Source organism: Lepisma saccharinum, chromosome 13 (genome assembly GCF_977018435.1).
Source record: "Lepisma saccharinum chromosome 13, izLepSacc3.1, whole genome shotgun sequence".
Taxonomy (NCBI): domain Eukaryota; kingdom Metazoa; phylum Arthropoda; class Insecta; order Zygentoma; family Lepismatidae; genus Lepisma; species Lepisma saccharinum.
Window position 1 is genome coordinate 70,196,325 of NC_139241.1, and position 19,897 is coordinate 70,216,221.

Sequence of the window (19,897 nt, forward strand, 5' to 3'; positions counted from 1 at the left end):
TTAGTTTATAATTTTTAATTACTACATCGTGTCTCGAAATGTAACAGAACCTAAAATTGAACACATTTCCAAGACAACGTTTGAATTTATGTACTTTTCTTTTTACTACATTATTTAAACTTCCTATTATTGGTTAATAAATTCTTGTTCGGATCAAACAATAACAACGGAATATCGAAATACATATTTCTGAGACGCGGTCTACTCAAATCTTTGAGAACAGCGAGCGCTCTATGATGCCAGGGGTCCTGGGTTCGAATCCCGGTCCGGTCATGGAAGTTCAGTGGTGGATGTGAGGATCCCTTCATCAATTTTAACACATATTCACTCTGTTTTAAGTCCACTTAGATAGGCTAATCGGAACTGGTCCTACAGTTTAAAGTGGGATCTGAACCACTATGTACCTCCACCGGGTATCGAACCGGGGACCCTTTGATTACAAAGCGAGGACGTTACCACTACGCCATCAACGAGCGTACAAAAGCGAAGTAAAATATACGAAATCAATCAATCAAATCTTTGACAGTCATCCAGCGGCTCGCCCACACTAGAGGTGAAATAATATACTTTTCTCCTGGAATAAAAGTCTGTCAGATTCTGGTAACATTAATCAAAAATAATTTCCGGAAAAAATATTGCAAAAAAATTAAGGGGAAAAGTTACCGGTTCATCACAAATTAAAAGAAAATTAAATCATTCACTTCAATTTACAACATAAAACCAAATGCTTGTTTATAAATTCAAACACAAAAGATCGATTATTGTGTAATCTATGGCGTGTAAAGAAACGTTAAGTGCTTGCATAACATAAGTACGCTGGATTTACATGAACAGAAGAAGCTATTAGTAGTGTCATTGAGAGGACTTTTTGTGAAACAAAACTCAAGTGCTAAAGCGCAGCAAACGTGAAAGAAATACGTCGGCTGCTTCACCACATTATTTGTGCTGCCACCTGTCAACGTAGCCTGAATCTACCTTTGTTCCCGTGTGCCAGCCGCTCACAAGTTTCAGTACAAGCGAAGGTGGCGCAGTGAGCAAGCTCGTGCGGTGTAACTTGTCTCACAAAACGACGTTTCCTTCTGTAGGACTACAACTCAATTCACGAAGCAAGGATAAACAAACACAATTGAAGTTGTTGTGCGTGCGACAAGTGTATCCTGTGCGTGTGTTGGTGAGTGTGTCAGAATTTGCTGTCAAGAACTGACTTGTGGATCATCGTTTAGATCGATGTAAAAGGTTCGTCAAAACAAGAAACATGAAAATGTCATTCAGTATAGCTGGCTTTCTAGTCAAGATTTGTCACTAAAAACTGTGAGGATCGTGAGACTTGCAATTGTTTTGTAACAAGCTCAGTTATTGTTTTAGCGTTAAAAGCAAACATTAAAGAGTGACGTTTGCATTAAAATAAGTACCGGGAGTGTACCAAATTCGCTACATACGTTGACAGTGCTTGTGCAGTGTTCTCAATGTGCAAGGGCAGATTATTAAAACTGAATTATAGGCATGATCGCGATTGCGAGCAAGAATTCTTGTGCATATAATTTTCTTCGCCTCACGTGTGGTTTCCGGCCTGCCGTGTAACAGGCTTCAGTGAGCAGGAGCGACCTGAAGTCGAGGAAAACGAAAAAAGAAAATGCGAAGCAGCAACACAGCTAATAAAGCCAATGGCAATGTACCCAGTAAGTATTTATTTGTGCATTTTTGTAATTAGTCAATTCTCCACGTTCGTATCGATGTTTATATTTACATTGTTGTTGCGATAGAAAAGTAGTTATAAAATCGTACCCGTGTACAGAATACTATTGGAATTATGTGTTAATTTACCGTAAAAATGTTGCGATATTTCAACAATGATACATAATCTCGACTAATTCAATTCAAATGACTGAAGTACACCTTATGACTCGACAATTTTAACTGATCACAACACAACTGAAATATCAGACCAATATTGTTTGTTTTTCTCGTGTTTCTTTCTAGCGAGGTTGCCGCTTAAAAGTTGTGTCCCCTATGTGCCTCCCCTTCTGCTAGCCAGAATTATGTCACTGCTTCTCTGCGCCGCCCAATTGCGTCTTATTGTCGAGTCAGTCGTAATTCATTTGATAAATATTAGGGTGTCCAAGTTCCGATTGTTGAAATCATAATGGTGCACAGGCATTTTTAACATGGTTCGATTTCTATTTGTTTGTTAGCGCATACTTCAGAGTCTTAGTGATAACTTACTGCGTGTTTTTTGGGGGGAAACGATTTCCCCCTCCCGTGGATGTGGACGTCTATTGTCATCTGCTTCCCCGTGCATTGGGTGTGAAGGGGTATTTCGTCGCTAAATGCTTTCGTCGTTAAGTTAGGCGGGTCAGCTTTAGAGCTATCACTATTAATACAATATCACCAAATCCTTTCGTTGTTAAGTTAGGTGGATGAGGTTTTGAGCTATTAGCATTAAAATAACGCACGTAAATCTGTAATAGACCTACCTGATCACGTAATATCTGGTTTAGGAAAACAACTAAAAAAAAACCCAGCCTCGAATGAAAATCTGCAAAAACCTGTGTCCGAATCGTCCGGAAACCAAAAACACCTTCTCGGACTCCTGCATTTGAAATTATAATTTCCTCTGTTAAATAATAATGAAGCTTTTAACTTTGCTAATTAGTATCTCCAAGCTTCGAACTTACTCCCACAATCATTTCCAGTATACTAAAGCACTTCCTAATTTATTCATAAAACTTGTGAAAAACATGAAACATTCGTGATCGTATCCATATTAGTTATACGTTTATACGTATGGACAGTGGCTGCGATTCGGGGACGTAGGGGGAGCAGTTGTCCCCCTCCCCCACTTTGGCCCCGCTCTATGGCCTCGTAATGCTAAGTTTTCTCCACAAAGAAAAAGTAAACTATCCTTGCCCCCAAATTTTGGCACCCAATCGCTGCTATTGCGTATGAAGTACATTTTTTTGTACGTTCTGCTTGTGGAAATAATACTTTAACAATACGAGAAGAACGCAGACCTTCTCTATATAATTTTGCATTATTGATATATTGTTTCTTTTGCAACCAAGAATTTCTGTAATTGACTGCATGATTGTGTATTTCATCAAGTTTCTTTAAAAAATCTGAGTGACGTCATTTCTCCTGAACCGGTGCCCGGCAACTTACTTCTGATTGACCTATTTATGATCTGGTCACGATTACAGAGCCACCAATATTTAACTTTTGGCGGCAGTCTCAATTTCCGCCATTTGCAATGCTGTTCTGAACGTGTTCCGTTATTATTACCAGTGCAATCTCTAAATTTCTGAAATATGTTTGCAATTTTATGTGCTTGACGATTAGAGGAATGAAATTCGTGTGATCGGCAGGAAGATAGTCCTTATTTATCGTGCCAAGAAGTGCATTCAGTGACGAAGGATGTTTCGTTTACGAGTGTGGCTATAATTCGGAATCAATGCAATTATAGTAATGCGTGAACGTTTCTTCAATGGCTGCTTTAAAAGGACCGAAACATTCCTTGATTATGTGATTTTGTTGGTGAGTAAACACTTGATTCAAAACTGTGGTTACGTTCCCAACGAACAGGTACGTGCATATGATTTTTTTTTAACCGCTGCGGTTGATTTTGTAAAGTGGATTAGGTCGAGGTAATCGTCGACTTCTGTGCCAAAAATATCATACTACGCGAATATGAAGTGCTATAACCCGCTGAACCTGTTTCAGAATGCATTCTATCATGTCATGTTGTAAATGTGGCAATTTTTTTTACGCTCACTAACATTCCTCGTACAAGATATATGTACGTAGGTAGAAAAATGACAGCCTCCTCTATGCAATTTCTACAAGAACACGTGCCGGAGCCAGAGTTGAAATGATGTTGGAACCACATAATTTATTTATTTTGAATAATTCCAAAATTATGAAATATGAACAATTTGTTGCTGCTGTTCGCTGCTCTCTTGCCAAAATGCTTTATTGGGATGCTAACACCATGACTGGCTTCCTCCTTCATGAACTCGTGCACGTTGCTTAGAATTTCCCGAGCTTGGCTATGCAAGGTTTTTGATTTCAACTTCGACAGAACTGGAGGCATTATGGAATTTAACGTTCATTAGCAAACACACACTTTTACATAAACACACGCAATACACGCACACAACGTCAAACCGGTCAAATACTTAGTATAAAATAAAAATATGGTGCTTCCAATCCAACAAAACTCACCGCCACTTTACCTGCCTTTTCCCCTTCCGTGACAGAAATAGTGCTTCATTATTACAGTTGGCAACACTAGTTACTAGCTAGCCAATGAACATGCACTGCATAAAAGAAGCAAGCACTACGCCGTGCTATATTGCCACATTAGCGTCCCTGCCGAACGGTGGGAACCGCGAGCTGGAGAGCTATTCAATTGTTTTCAATGATGTTTGCGCGAGTGTGTCCAGGAATGGAATGACAATGTGGCAACAATAGCGAAGGTTTTCGAGCAGGGTAGAACACATGATGCTAAGAGAGAGGGAGACGAAACGAAAATTCGTTTCTACGCAACGGCAAATTTACGTGTGTGGCACTCTATATGTGTATCACCCACTCGACACCACCCTCCCGTCTCAAATCATAGACGTTCTCAGATAAAGTAACTCATTTCTTGACCAGATTATCACCAGCTATTACGAAGTATGATATCCTCATATTGGCAAATCTCGTTTCTGTCCCACCCCTACGTGAGTTCATCTCATAACATCTTATTTAACAAAGCTAATAAGAAAGAAAGAGCCACATGCCCTGGAATAGTACAGTTTGCTTCCGTAAAAAGTGTCTAAAAATAAATGAATCTTGACCTTGAAAAATCTCGCATGTTACAGCAAGAGCTACACTCAAGTAATTAATTTTATTAGTTCGAAGTTTATTTGTTAACAATGTTTGTTGGCGTGGGTGATGTTTGAACTTGATATCCTAATTAGAAATTATAATTGTACAAGTAATCTTGTCTGACTCACCCTATAATTTGCTTTTATGAAACCTATGAAGGTTTCATTGTGAAATACGGACATGATTTGCGAGTCGAATTGTTTCAAAACATGCATACTACGTAGCGCCGAAAATGCGTTCTCTAGAATGAACAGTTACTGTTTAGTACCAGTGGCGGGGATTAGGGGGGAGGAGCGTGGGGAGATAGTTGCCCCCGCACTGTTATGGCCTCTTAATGCTAAGCTTCTCTACCAAGAAAACTTAAACTGGCCCTGAAGTTTTGGTACCCAATCACCGTTCCTATTTTGTACTGTTTGTAAGAAATCGAAACTAAAGTAATTGCGATTGATATAAGAAGAATATACAAATACTGTCATAATTTCGGGCAGTGGAGGGTTTCAAAATATATTCTGTTACTTGGAGGAGAATAGAATGTACCCCTTGACTATAATGTACCCCTTCACATATAATGAAAGTTAACGATAGCAGTATGTCATAGTTATTTTAATATGCAGGTAGTATGAAACTAACAATACTGTTTTGGCACAATGTATTGAAATCGTGATGAACATGCTGAAGAAAATACCAAAAAATACCGGTTTAATTACAGCACGTTTGTATTTTTCTTGTTTTCCGTAGCTTTTTCTACTTCTTTAAATTAATCACGCGGCTTGCTTACTTAGCATATGTGCGTATTACAAGAGGGTAAGGAAAGTCTTCTACGATTGTTTAAATGGTTGGAGCCGGTCGGTACGTAGTCCGTCTTGCACGCTGTTGGCGCGAATTTGGTCGAGAGTATTTGTAAATTAGCTTTAACTCCACCCCACTCCCGTCTTGTGTGCCTTCCTGCCACGGTGCAGGTGGAGGGTCGGCTTTTTACTTATTCATTTTACACGTTGAAATGAAACCGACCAAAGAATTATCGACATATCATTACGGTCCAGAGATAACGATAAATGAAGCTGTTTCTTGACACTTGCGGTGGCGGATTAGTGATTTTCTTTCGTGGGTAGTAGATGAACTCTCTTAGCTATGTACAGACAACGGCATAGATAATGGTAGGCAAATTGTCCACCGCTTTTTTCATTACCTTTTTATTCTGTATCCTGTGTTGTTTTAAGGAACAACAAGCAGGCATCATATTGTGTAATACAGACCGAATGAAAATGATGGTGAATTATTCGCCTACTGTTTCTTTTGCCGTTGGGTGTACCATGTGTGAAACTAAGATTTATTGTTGATTTTAGACGTTTTGATGGTTGAAGAGTTATCCGACCATATAACTCCCATTATCTGTAGAGCTTTCTAAATCATTTCCTTAAATAATTTGCTTGGAGCACTATCTCTTTATGTACAGGCGAAAGAGTCCATCCTATTTTTATTTTTTCTTATTTACCAATTACTGTCATTACATCTATATATCATCGTTTATATGTAAGGTCAAGCTCATATGTTTTTCCTTGGTTATCATGTGTAAGTTCTAACCTCACCTGTTAGGTTACTACTTTATACTTCCTTTTCATAATTTTTATATTACTGTAATTGTACCTTATGAAGTCTGCTGATTGCAGTTTTTGTGTATCAAACAGTGTTATAATACAAGACACTGTAAGTGGGCATTTGCCTGTAGTGTCATGTCTTTAAATTAATTAATTAATTAATTAAGAACAAACCCATTCAACAGTGGCGTGCCTAAGGGGGGTTGGCGAGGGCCATAATCCCTCTTGGCCCATTATTCCTAAAAAAAAAAGAGAGAACTTCAGAGGCAGGAAAAGATCACAAAATGAGGGCTGCCTACTCCCCTGTCTTTTGAAAATCCTGGGCACGCCACTGCTATTCAATAGTCATATTGCTCAATATTATTATGCGAGATAACAAAAATAAGATTGCACTCGGATACTGTTGAAATACATTCTTCATATTTTTATATTTGACCCATCCCCAAGCAATATTTCCAATCTTTACTTAATGAACCACACTGGGTCGTCCTGGTGGACTAGCACGTTGTGCGTTCGAATTACGGATCTTGATTGATTGAAATTAAAATTGTGTGCGTCAGCGCTTAGGCTGTTTGCACTCTTCACATTATACGAGGCCTGGCCCCTTACCCTCAAGAGGACGAAAAACTTCTTGCCTAGTTAAAAGCTGAGGCTTTCAAGGGGTACTCAGCACATATATGAAGATGGACAAGGACTGAGGATTAGGTACAGATGCCAGAGCCTCGTTGGACTCCAAGACTGCAGACGTAGAAGTGAGGTTGATTCTTGGGTGCGTTCTCAAAAGATACAGTTTTAGTTCTTTTTCAGCAATAAACAAATGAATGAATAGTTTTAAAAGTTGAATTACGAAGTTTTCAACATACTTTATTTTATTTTATTGTTATGGGGGGAAGGGGTCTCTCCTAAATTTTGTTTTCGTAAGGAGCTTATCGCCGTATAGTAAGACGGGCAAAAATTGCCTTTGTGCTGAAATGCCTTAATAGGCTACTATAAAAAAATCAATCAATCAAATGATTAAGATTAAGCCTAGGTTTTTCTGTTAAACATATCTCCTTGTACAGCCACGGATACTTGTTTGTTGCAATGATTCTACTGAAAGTTAAATTGGGCCTCCCCGATGGCGCAGTGGTCGCGTCCTCGCCTTGTAATCAAGGGGCCCCGGGTTCGATACCCGGTGGAGGCACATGGTGGTTCGAAGCCCACTTTATACTGTAGGTCCAGTCCCGATTAGCCTTACTGTGCATAAAGTGGACTTAAAACACCAAATCAATCAATCAATCTACTGAAAGTTAATGGTTTTGCTACAACGCAGAAGTGTTCGTGACTGTACATAGAGAGAAATGTGCAAATTGTGTTTAATATATTTTTAAGAAGTTATACTATATCTGTGGGTGCTTTCTTCCCTCCAATCAACCCTTTCATCTGGCCGAAGACCCTAGACACTTCAATATATATTTCATTTTCCCTAGTTGTCACCTATGTCTTTCGTAAAGCCTGGATATTATTTGTATTTGTAAGTTGACTAATCATGAACGGATAACATTTCCGGTCTGTCACTAAATACCTGTGACTTAACCTCAGACTCTTGCTTCCGTAATATGCGAAAAGAGAAAAGTTAGAACATTTTGATCGGCTACCGTTTGCACAATACTTCTTTTATTTGTTACAATAGCGATAATGAATTATACGTGTTTCACCCTTGCAGAATGATCATGCGGAACTTCTGTTTACCCGACACCTTATTGCGAATGCTGCTTGGAAAAGCATATATGCTTAGTCGGTGACGTAGAAGAAATTAACGTCGGCCAAGCGTGATTCCGTTTGGAAAGAAGGAAGGGTCTCGGAAGACCGGAAGTTGGTGGCGCTTCCATCGTAAATGCATTTTATGGTTCGTTTTGAAGGCCAAGGTAAAGAAGCACATTTGAATATATTTGTAATCGCGTTTCAGGCTTCCTTGTTAATTACACACGCTATAGAAAAGATGTATGGTATTCTCTAGATAGGCTTTTCAGAAAGTGTAAGCAGTGGCTAGTGTTGCCCAGTGGCGGAATACGATCTCACTTAGGGGGGTAGGGATACCTTTTGGGGGGGTCTAAACTAGGCTAAGCCGATACGGATGTCGATGTTTTTGTATCGGCCAATACTTTTCCGGTGCTTTTATTGTTCGCAATGTCTAATTATCCAGAAGTTATGGGAAATTAAACATTTACATCGATTTTGCACCAATATTGTGTGAATCAAGTGTATTTTGTGATTACATAATAGGCATTCTTATATTCTGATATAATTTTTAAATATTTTAAAGCAAACTAGTAAATTGATACAGGGTGGCCCAAAAAAAGGTAACCGAAATATAGAACCGTTGTGCATGTGTTCGGTTACCTTTTTTGGGCCACCCTGTACTTAAAATTGGAGTGGAATACTCACCTACTAATATTAATCATTGTCCTCCTGGGCCGGGCGGTCTTGGACTCCGACTGCAGGATAGCATGGGTTCGAGTCCGCGTGGGTTCAGTCTCTGAGTCTTCGGCCTGTGTATAGGACCGGTGGCAACCCACCATCGTGAGGAAATTGGGGAGCTACGAGTGAGTAGCGTTACCCGGACACGGATATCTCCTAGAACGGATAAGGATTCGACGTGCTGACCACACGTCACCCCATTACCGGTTGAAGATCTCCACACCTCTAGGTAGGACCGTGGAAGGGAGACTGGCAGTCGGGAGATCGGACTAGGCACTTCAAGGGCTGTCGAGCCACAGGTTATAATATTAATCATTATTTTAACAACTTTTTCTACAATTTCCAAGCATCGTTGTGGGTGGGAATCGGTAAGTTTAGTATTGGTATAGGTTCAAAGTGGTATCGGCAAAGTAGGGTTGATTGCATTTGGTTTATTTTACTTCTCCTCTCCCCAAGTTTTGGCTAATCGCGAGGATGAGGATGACTGATGAAATTGATGAAGGTGACACTAACGAAGAATACCAATATCAGGTCGGGTTTCGAACCCGGAATCCGTGGCGCCGTAGAGCGATCACTAATCACTCCGAGGATGGAAAACGAGGCCTAGAGTATGGGCCTTGTCTCGAATTTTTGCAAGACGTTCTCGGTACCAACCCCAGTATATTGAATATAGCATGAATTGGTCCACACTAGGGATGGACGATATCGGAAATTTGATATCGTCGATATATCGTCTCTACGATATATATTGCCAAAATATCGTGGCGATATTTTTTCAATATCGCCCACACTCATGGAAACATTTGCCAACCTTTCAAACTGCAAATCTCTATAACGACATGTAGCAGTGGTCTTACAAAATACACAGTACATTATTGTTGCAGTTATAAGGGCAGTGACTTTAAAAGTTAAAAGGCGTGGCCTTCTAGCAAAGACAACCAATAGTGGGATGGATCCGATGGCTTGTATAGGCCGTGTATGGTTGACAATGTGAATAAAACCAGCAGGCAGTGTTGTTAAATCGTACCAGTCACTGCACAGAAACAATGTGCAAGAAGCAAACACGGAGAAGTCACTTTTAACATCGCGAAACCCGGTGCAATCTGTCCACGCTCAGAGCGCCGAAACAGTGGTGCGTATTTGGTTGTTATTTTTCAACCGGTTTGCCCGGAATGGTGGGTTATTCAAGGTCAGGTTCGTTCTATATTCTTCTGCCAACTTCTTCCTGTCTTCTTTGCTTGGCTTCGCCCCTCGCGCTTGCGAGAATACAGAAGTTGTGGACAGCGAAGCACAAAGAAACGACCAATCAGGTAATTGACCGACATCAACGTCCTTGAGCACGGTGATTTTTGAATGAGAGCCCTGACAACAGTGAGATTGGATGTTGAGCGGTGATTTTAATCAGCGCATGAGCTGGCAACAGTCGCGAGTTGTAAGAATAATGACTGCTTGATGCGGACGGGTCGTTGGTGATTAGGAGGGCATTCCAGGGCTGGCAGTGGCATTTAGAATTGAAAAATGCAGGGAGACCATTGGCAATTTAACCTTAGTAGGGTTTTTATTTTGTTTTGTAATGCATTTCGTTTTTCGTCAAGACGTATACGTACATGTGCGTCAATCATTGGTAGTGAGCGGAGATTGGTGGACGATAATTGTCGTGAAACTGAGGAGTATATGTGGAATATACTGTAGATATCACAATTTACGTAGCCTTAAATACGGCTCTAACTTGTTTGCTTTCGAAGATTTATTTTTCTTGAAGCCTGTATCACTCGGCTTCCATAATTTAGGAATAATACTGACACACTTTACGAAATTATTCCATCTGGTGTTCAGTTTCTGTCAAATCAGGATCTTCTCACAACGCTGCAATCTTGTGATGCACTTCTGACCTTGATTACCTGAACAACATGTCTTATCACCGCTTACGAGTTGTGCGTAAGATGTTCCATTCTCATCCACAAGACGGAACATCTTTACGTGGGAATATTTCACCGACGGTTGACAGGAGGTTGTGAAAAAAAGAGTTGAACGCTCCCCTTTTCTGACTCCGAAATAAAGAAGAAATAATAATAATAATAATGTTATTTCCATTTTGGTCTTATTGTTCGAGCGAATGTGTGAAATTATGAAGATATGATTCCGTCGTTTTTCTCTTGTTAGCCCCGCTTGAGACGAAAGCATATCCTTTTAACATTTTTGGTAGCATAAATGCTACCTAAATGCTTTCAAAAATCATGTAGCATTTCATGTAACATTCCGGTTAGCGATTGCGATGCGAAGAGTGAAGAAAGCATTATATAATATATACAGCACGAAAGACACATTGAAGGTTTTCATTTCATAAATAATATATTTATAGAGGAAGAGATGTAATTTAAAAGAGAAAATGTTTATTTAATTACTGAGATATGGTGTAAATAAACTGAAACTACAGTACGTATGTACATACATTTTCTTCGTGACATTAAGTATTCATAATGAACGTGACATGATCGTGTTTGATCTTCTAAATTGGTGTATTTTTAGTGCATCTCTAAAAGTGTCAGTTTATGCACGTTTGAATCAACATATTTGCGTCAATTGGCTTTGGATTCTGTGTGTAAAGTTTTTTTTTTAAAAAAAAAACACCTAAAATATCTGGCATCTAAAATAAAATATATCTCAAACGATATATCTTGTTGTTTCTTGGCTCTGGGAGAGATGGGGAAAGACTGATCCAAGGAGAACAAAACACCATTGAGAATATTGCAGACATTAATACCCGAGTCCTGCCTTTCTAATCTCACTACAAGCACGCTCTGTCGTAAGACTCGTGTACTATAACCGTCAGGTTTTAATGTTGCTTTTTATCGGAGTGATTTTTTATGCAGTCGTATCTTTTTAGCACCCACGCTTTTCAATTGTTTGACATTAGTGATGTGAAAGTTGTGATACTGACTTTATTGCCTCTGCCACTTATGCTGTCGCTTTCGTTACGTGAATGCGCATGGCTGCTTCTTATTGGCCGTACAGCGCATTAGGCAATCTCTTTGTCATGTGGTAATCCTTGTTTTTGGTGAAGCCAAAATACGTAGTTAATAATCTGCACATATGAAAGAACCAAAAGCTTTCCGAGCTAAAAGATATGTTGTACATTGGTTCAGATTGCTTGTTTGTTAATATACGCCATTAGAGTGAATCGATATTCTACGGCTGAAGTCAGAGGCAAGAGGGGCAAGTAGGCCAGGCCCCCTTCAAACCATGACATGTTTTAATGTCAACGTATTTAAAGAGTGAAATGAAAACCTTAAAAATCCAATAAAAATTGTAAGGCAGACTGTATACAGCTCAAATTTACATGATGTATCAACTGCCATTTACAAAACGACCTCGAGGTTGCAACACTAATCAAGTGAGCTTCAGAACGCCATTTTTGTTATTTTAAAGATGGCGCCCCTACACACACTTGCACTAGTGAAGAGGAGTGATTCTTGCCCTCCGTCAGCCTAAAACTTACAGAAATTTCTCGGCAAATGAAAATTCAATATCTCTGTGCATGCTTACCACAGCAGAAAGTTTACTAATGGAGGAGGAAGTTCGAAAATGACCACAGTTCGCAGGTAGATGGGTGGAAAGGCCTTCGCAGTGGCTCATAAGTGAATGCACTTGGACCCCAAAGACCCCACTAACTTAAAAGTTGAAAATATATGTAGATCAACAATAGGTCTGTGTAAAAATGCAGCGAACTTGTGCAACCCTGCATACGTGAGAAATCTACTAGATAATAAAAAAACAAATTAAGGTTTTCATTTCTCTTTCTCTTGTAGGAAGAAACCTACGAAAATAACATCTCAGATTTTGCACGAATTTAGATTCTGGTTGATCTTCATGGAGAAGTGGTCAACACAGCGTGGTTTGTGGTTACATCTAATAATCCATCAGCATTCGGACTCTTTATTTTCAACTTTTTCGGACACCCCCCTCCCCCTCCTTTAAAATCCTGGTTACGGGCCTGACTATAGTTACAGTGTATATTTGATTATTACCCACTGTTGATGCGCAAGTCAAGGCAGTTCTGATAGGTAGTTTTGAACATGTTTACGTGCACTTTTGTCCTATTTTTCAATGATAATAATATTTCTTTTGTATCTGCTTAACTAAAGTCGCATGTTATAACCATGTGGTTAGATTAATCGAGGAGATGAGGATGAAAAATGAAGAGATGAAGAATCATGAAATATACAGGTGAAGGCGTGGACTCCAACTCTCAATCTTCGGCAGAGATATCGTATGTCAGCTACAGTGACAGCAATTAAAAATAAGCAAGTTATCTTTAAAACGTGTTTATTTCTACTTCTAATCCAATTTTTAAAACAAAATATTGTTTGTCATGAAGCAAAAAGATATAATGAAAAATAAAATATACGAAATATAATTATGACGTAATTAAGGAATGTTATGCCTCGTCCATAAACAAAAATCCGCGAGTGAATCTACCTGGATTTACATACCTTTCGATACATGAGATACAGAGCGTTGCAAATGGGGATCCTTGTTTTTTAATACGTAAGATACGAAACAAGCAGTTATCCCGTTACAGAAATGATGCATGCTCGGTAAGCGATACTCTACCCATAATGCAACGCGGTCTTGTTAGCAGCATGGTTTTGTGTGCGTGTGTCTCGCTTTATTGCATAATAACGGTGTAATCTGGTTGCAAAGTCGCATTGTTATCTTGGATCTTTGTAAGTATACGTCTTGGCGTATTTTAGACGTCGTCGCCATCATTTTGTTGGCTCACACCGCCTACTTCTTAGCGATTTCTAGCCAACGGTGCCGAGATCTAGTATTATTATACATGTTCCAACACAATGATATCGATCGCTTTCTTCAGGAAGTTATGTCCTTCATTATTACTTATTGAATGCTGTTGTCCTTTCAGCTTGTATGGTATTACGAGATCTTGTTCTAGAGGGTTGAGTATGTTTACATTGCAATGTTAGCGGGCGTATTTTAGACCGAAATTGTAGTACAGTGAGATCAGGCAAATTACCCATCTCTATTTTAATTCATTTTTCTATTGAACTTCGCAAACAAATTCTCATGAATACGTGCAATGGCAATTTGTCTATGGCAAGAGTTATAAGCAAAATGAAATGTAACAGCAAATAAACATTAACAATTCATTAAACAAACAACTACTAATGAAATACATTTTTACAAACTGCCAATTAAGAATAAATGTATAAAAAGTGTTACATTTGAATTTACCTAAATTAAGTTATTGAAAATAAAATCACATTTTGTGACACGGAGGTCAGCAAATCCAATAAATATTGACTGCAACAATGTTCATCTTTAATTTCAACAAAACGCATCCTTTATGTCCTCTCCATTCATTATCAGCAGTTCCCAAGTACATTAAATTAGGCACACACAGGAGATGTAGGCTACAACGTAAAATTTTCAGCGAGAAATGCAGGCTTGAACAGGGTTGAACCACATTTTTCGCTGAAAATTCTACATAGTACCCTAGTAGTTTCAGCAAGGTTTGTTGTTTTCTGTTGCACTCATAGTTGTTTGGGATCCACCCCATTAAATAGCTTCCAGCTATTCTTTAAATCTGTTCCAAATATGCCTTTTGGTCTTCCCTAAATAGTACTTCTCTCATCCTCCATATTCAAATAAACTAAAGAGTTACGATTTATTTTCTCTTTCTTCTGTATATTTAAAGAGGATTCCACATTTGGAGGCTATATCAATTGAACACCGATCTGTAGATATCCATGATGGCGTAGTGGTAACGCTGTCGACTTGTAATGAAAGGGGTTCAGGTTTGATCTCCTGTGGAGGCACATTGCACAGCGGTTCGGATCTCACTTCAAACTATACATACGTGGATCCGATCCTTAATTGTTAGTCTGAACATGAAGCATAGGCCTCAATGAACAACTCCACCGATCTGCAAAAATTAAAATTTATTTAGGCTACTGTAAAATGTAAATATAGGAAAGTGAAATATGTTCTAGAATACTTTATAATTCTTCTGTCCGTTTTCCACATAACATCATTTCTCGTCAACCAATCTTCGTTCACCGTCGCCGATTGATCCACCTTTATGTTGAAAACTTGCGATGAGCCATCTAGAAAAAAAAAAGTTGATGTCTTGTATACTTTCAGATAACATTGACGGAAATTAACTATATCGCAACGTATACTCCCCCTAATGGATTCTTTTCGAACATTTTTTTTTTACCTGGCAAGCGGGATCTTTATACCTGACTGAAAAAGGCTTTTGATGTATCTGGGGAATTGGTAGGGTCCAGAGAGTGCTTAAGGCGGGTTTACCTGGACCAAATATTTAACGAGAGTTTTGGGAAGGGTTAAAAAGAACGGTTCCGAATGTAAATATTGAACAAGAAAACATGCATTTTAGTCAACGCATGCCTTCGTCTTTTGTTCATAATATTATTTCTACTGCACTAGACCTAGTCGTCAAATACGAAAAATAATCCACTTGTGATTTTCTTACACGCTGTTCCTTTATAAAAAGGTGAATTTGTGGCACCTTTACAGTCGATAGTGAATTTTACAGAGACTTATATCCAATCGGTAGTGTGTTTGTGGGTCGTTTTGGGATCGTTTCATGAACATATCAGTATTTGTAAGTAACTTGTTACTTGTAACTACAAGCATCAGTTATTTTTTTAAGAATACTAACTGTAACTTAAAGTAAGTAGCTGTAACTACAATAGAGTTACTGTTTTGCAATAGAAGTAGCGTTAACAATACTTACTTTTACAGTTACTTTACGACACTTACTATTTACTTGACAATTTGAAACATGGGGAAGAGTTATGTGGGACAACTCACTGTTTCCAACTAAATGTGTCTTCTCTGGATGCAAAGTAGAAATGATTCTCATTGAGTTGCCTAAGGCAAGAAACCTACGCTTCGTTTCATGCTAAAAAATATAAATACCAAAGCCAGTACACATGCTATGAGTAAGAAGGGGAATTTTGTAAGAGGTTTTGGGAAGTCAGTTCTGTATTTCACCTTATTTGTACGTATCCAATGGACCTCCTCGTTGGCGTAGTGGCAACGGTTTAGCCTTGTAATGAAGGGTTCGCGGGTTCGATCCCAGTAGAGGAATATTGCACAATGGTTCGAATCCCACTTTAAACTGTAGGCCCAGTGCCCAGTCCCGATTAGGATATATGAGCTTAACAGGGTGCGGAATCATTCAAAACTGGTGGGGGGGGAGAAAGTCTTCATCTTCAAACCCCCTCCCCCACAAACATGTGTGTATATTATACGATATACATATTTGTAATGTTAATAAAAGTAAAAATAAATTACTCAATTAAAAATGTATTATTATTAATAATAATACTATTATTATTAATTACATAAAGGAAATTAATTTGTTACTTTTATACATATCAGATATTGCAAAGAAGCTAATTTCTTTATCAACTGGTTAAAGATGTTAATAAATAATGAAATAGTTCAAGCGGTTTTATTATGTGTGAGTTTTTGTTTAGTTTGTGCTTTATGTTAATATAAATCAATTAGATTTCATAGTAATTATTGTTTTGCATTCTTGTTTTACTTTTATTATGCGTATTGATGTAAATTTGTGAATGAACTCTTGAGAGAGAAATGGCATTGAACACACAACTACACTAATAAGTGTATTTTCGATATTATTCTTAGTAAAGTATATTTGAAATTAAAAATAATTGCTTATCTTTTGCTTGTTATAATAAAAAACTCCCCCCGGAAATGTATGGTGGGGGGATTTTTGAGGCCAGGATTGTTGGTGGGGGGAAATCCCCCTCGTCCCCTCCAAGATTTCGCAACCTGGAGCTGAATGTGGACTTAAACAAACGTGTCCTATGCTCTTTTTATATATTTTTTTAGGTATGCTTCTCCAAAGATGGTGATTATAATTATCCTTAGCGTGGGCACGTAAGGGGTACTCCTTTCTCAAGACACCCAAACACCAACCTCTCTTCGACGTAGTACACCCATAGACTGCATCTTGCAGACTAGCTAGGTCCTGGTGTCTGGACTCACACTCAGTATAATACTTTGTGGGGCTCGTGTTGCGTGATGTCCATCTGTGTTTAGTGATTCGTGATTTTGAGGGTCTCCCCATGGCGTAGTCGTAACGTCGTTGCCTTGTAATCAAGAGGTCCCGGGTTGGATACTCGGTGGAGGCACATTGCAAAGTGGTTCGGATCCCACTGTAGGCCTAGTCCCGATTAACTTCTCTGTGCATAAAGTGGACTTACAACAACAATTCAATTCGATGATTCGTGAATAGCAAAGTGGCATATGAACGAAGTAAAATTATGAAAGAAGCAAGGAAGTATAGTTTTGAATGGTTTTGTAACATTGTGACGCTCGTTTGTCGAACACATTTCGATTGCAAACCCAGTTCGGATTGGATATTTCATGAACGGGCGTTGGTCTGCAATACGTTAACGTTATTCCGCATACCATTATAGCGGTAGAACCTTCACTATTACATAACACTTACGCGTTAAGTGCGACCCTTAAACAATCACTAAGCATTTCGAAGGAGCGCTCACTTCCGGAAATGCAAAACAACTCCCACGCCAATCGCTTCTCAACTGCCCGTGACGTCAGCGAGAACAGAAAGAGGAAGGTCATGTTTTGCATCCACTCTGCATAAAAACAAAACAAAACAGAAACGAATATTCAAGAGATTTTCTTCCAACCTCCAAGGTTGCTTACTGCAGGGATGCTCATAAGTTGTAGTTTCGCGCGAATTCCGCAAGATGGTGCGCATTAACGGTGAAGGACCTATTCTTTCGCTTTTTTTCTGTACAGATTCTCATTGACGCTTGAAAAAAAGACAAAAGAAGCGTTGCGAAATGGCCATGACATCTTCCGACATTGTTTTTTTTATGCAATGCAGGTGCATTGTGGGTAAAATGGGGAAGTGAAAGTGGAGTTACGGTTGCAACCTACCACTGAAATTGCCGGATACTTTTGGTATCGTATTTTTTTTTCTCGTAGGGGGAAGGGAGGAAGGTAGATGGGATGATATTTTTTTTTAGCTGTCGCCTACTTACATCCGTTGCAGATATAGTGATAGTTTTAGATGGCTTATGATTGGTTTATAGGTTGATTTTAGACGTCAGTGACACTTGAAGACTGTTACCGTTAGCCAATGGCGATGGTTGAGTTCCAAAACGGGGGGGGGGGGGCAAGGACAGTTTACTTTCCCTTGGTATATTCAGTTTAGCATAGTGCGGGGGCAAAGATAGCAAAAAGTAGGGGGGAGGGGAACTGCCCCCCCCCTAATTGCCGCCTTGATGTTAACTAAAAATGTTGCCGATTTTGAAAAATCTTCTCAATTGAGGCATTTTATTCGCAATATATCTATTCTTGGTCCATTGTAAGATCGAAGTCTTATGTAAACAAAACACGTATCTCGTGAGAAATAGGGTTGGAATCTCGGTCTGTGCTTGGGTGTTCTTTGAGAGTGTCCTTTCATCAACTCGGCAACACTGAGATCACATACTACGTAATCAAGAAAATCCGCTCGACCACTTGGTCTCGAGTAGCGAAGCGACATACACTTAGAGAGACATCCATAGCAGTTAAGTGCAATAAGTAAACTATAGAATAATCTAGGGCATTATACCCTGTCCCAGCTATTTGTAGAGCAGGGCCGCGAATATCAGCAGAGGAGGAGGAGGAAAATCGAGTGGTGAAAGCGCAGTGTTGCCAACCGTACGGTCCAGACCTTGGCCCGTACGCTAAATGCACGGCTTGTCAAAATTTGCTCTTGCAGTTTTATCCCTAATACGAGGACCGACAATTAAGTAATGAGAATGATTTTATATTGTCCCACATGTGCATTCTATCTCTGAAATAACGCGTTCCTGATGTAGTGTGGTCCATAATCCACAACCTGGCAACACCTCATGAACTTGCGATAGGCATGCCTGGAATTATGCCGCCATGTCGTCAAGGAGGTGCAAGGGTGTCGTCACGTAATTGCTATGGAGCAGCGAGTGAACATGAAGTTTCATGAACGACATTCTGAAAACTGCTTGCTGGAATAAACATTTCTTGAATTCTATTGTTGTGGAGGACAAAACAGAGCATTTTACTACGGTCCTTGAACGAACTAACAAATCGCTGAATGGAAGTCACTAAATTTACCAAGAGGCAAGAAAATGCAGCTCGAAAAGACAAGGTGAAGACAATGTTTTTTTTTTTAATGATAGCAAAGACATTATTCATAATGAAATTGTTCCAGAGGGTCAAACTGTAATTGGTTGTTACTATCGTAGTGCTCGGATTGATTATGGAAGAGAACTGACCGTATCAGACCTCAGTATCCTGAACAGTTTGTTCCTGCTCCACGATAATGCACGGTCCCACAGAGCAGTGATTGTCTATACATTCCTAGTCCAAAAACAAGTGAGTGTGTTGAATCATCGTCTTTACTCCCCAGATTTATCCCCCTGTGATTATTTCCCGTTCCCGAAAGTGAAGCTGCTGCTGAAATTACGCACTTTTGATGAGCACAGGACCAGTCAACAGGTTGTGACGTCAAATCTTCAAGTCATACCCCATGAAGACTTGCAGATGTCGTATCGATCGTTGGCCAACCGTGCCAATTGCTGTATTGATGCAGGAGGGATGTACTTTTAGTAATAAACAAGCAATGTTCAATTATTTGGTTTCCTTTTCACAATATAAAATCATTCTCATTACTTTATTGTCTGACCTCGTATATCCCTAACAAATTCTTAAACCAATCGTACGAACCTGGAGACAAAAATATGGTCCGTTTGCCATGTGCGTTCGGTATTATCCTTGTCAAAAGTCTGCAACGCTTACAGAGAGAACGGGTAACTCCCGTCGCCCATTACACAATCCTGTTTCACTCACTGTTCATTGGTGGAGCCGTCTCGCGTCACTACTTGCGCAGAGACTTGTTTTCG

At 39.3% G+C, this 19,897-nt stretch overlaps 1 protein-coding gene across 2 annotated transcripts in view; it reads left to right on the forward strand.

Annotated features, from left to right (window-relative positions):
• The first annotated feature begins 1,019 nt into the window (after positions 1-1,019).
• Positions 1,020-19,897, forward strand: part of LOC145997404 (calpain-9-like) — a 219,654-nt gene continuing 200,776 nt past the window's right edge. For both annotated transcript variants that reach the window (XM_083134411.1, XM_083134413.1), the window contains exon 1: positions 1,020-1,679. In XM_083134411.1, the coding sequence (XP_082990537.1) occupies positions 1,634-1,679 (46 nt within the window). In that variant the 5' untranslated portion in view covers positions 1,020-1,633. The remainder of the gene's footprint in view (positions 1,680-19,897) is intronic.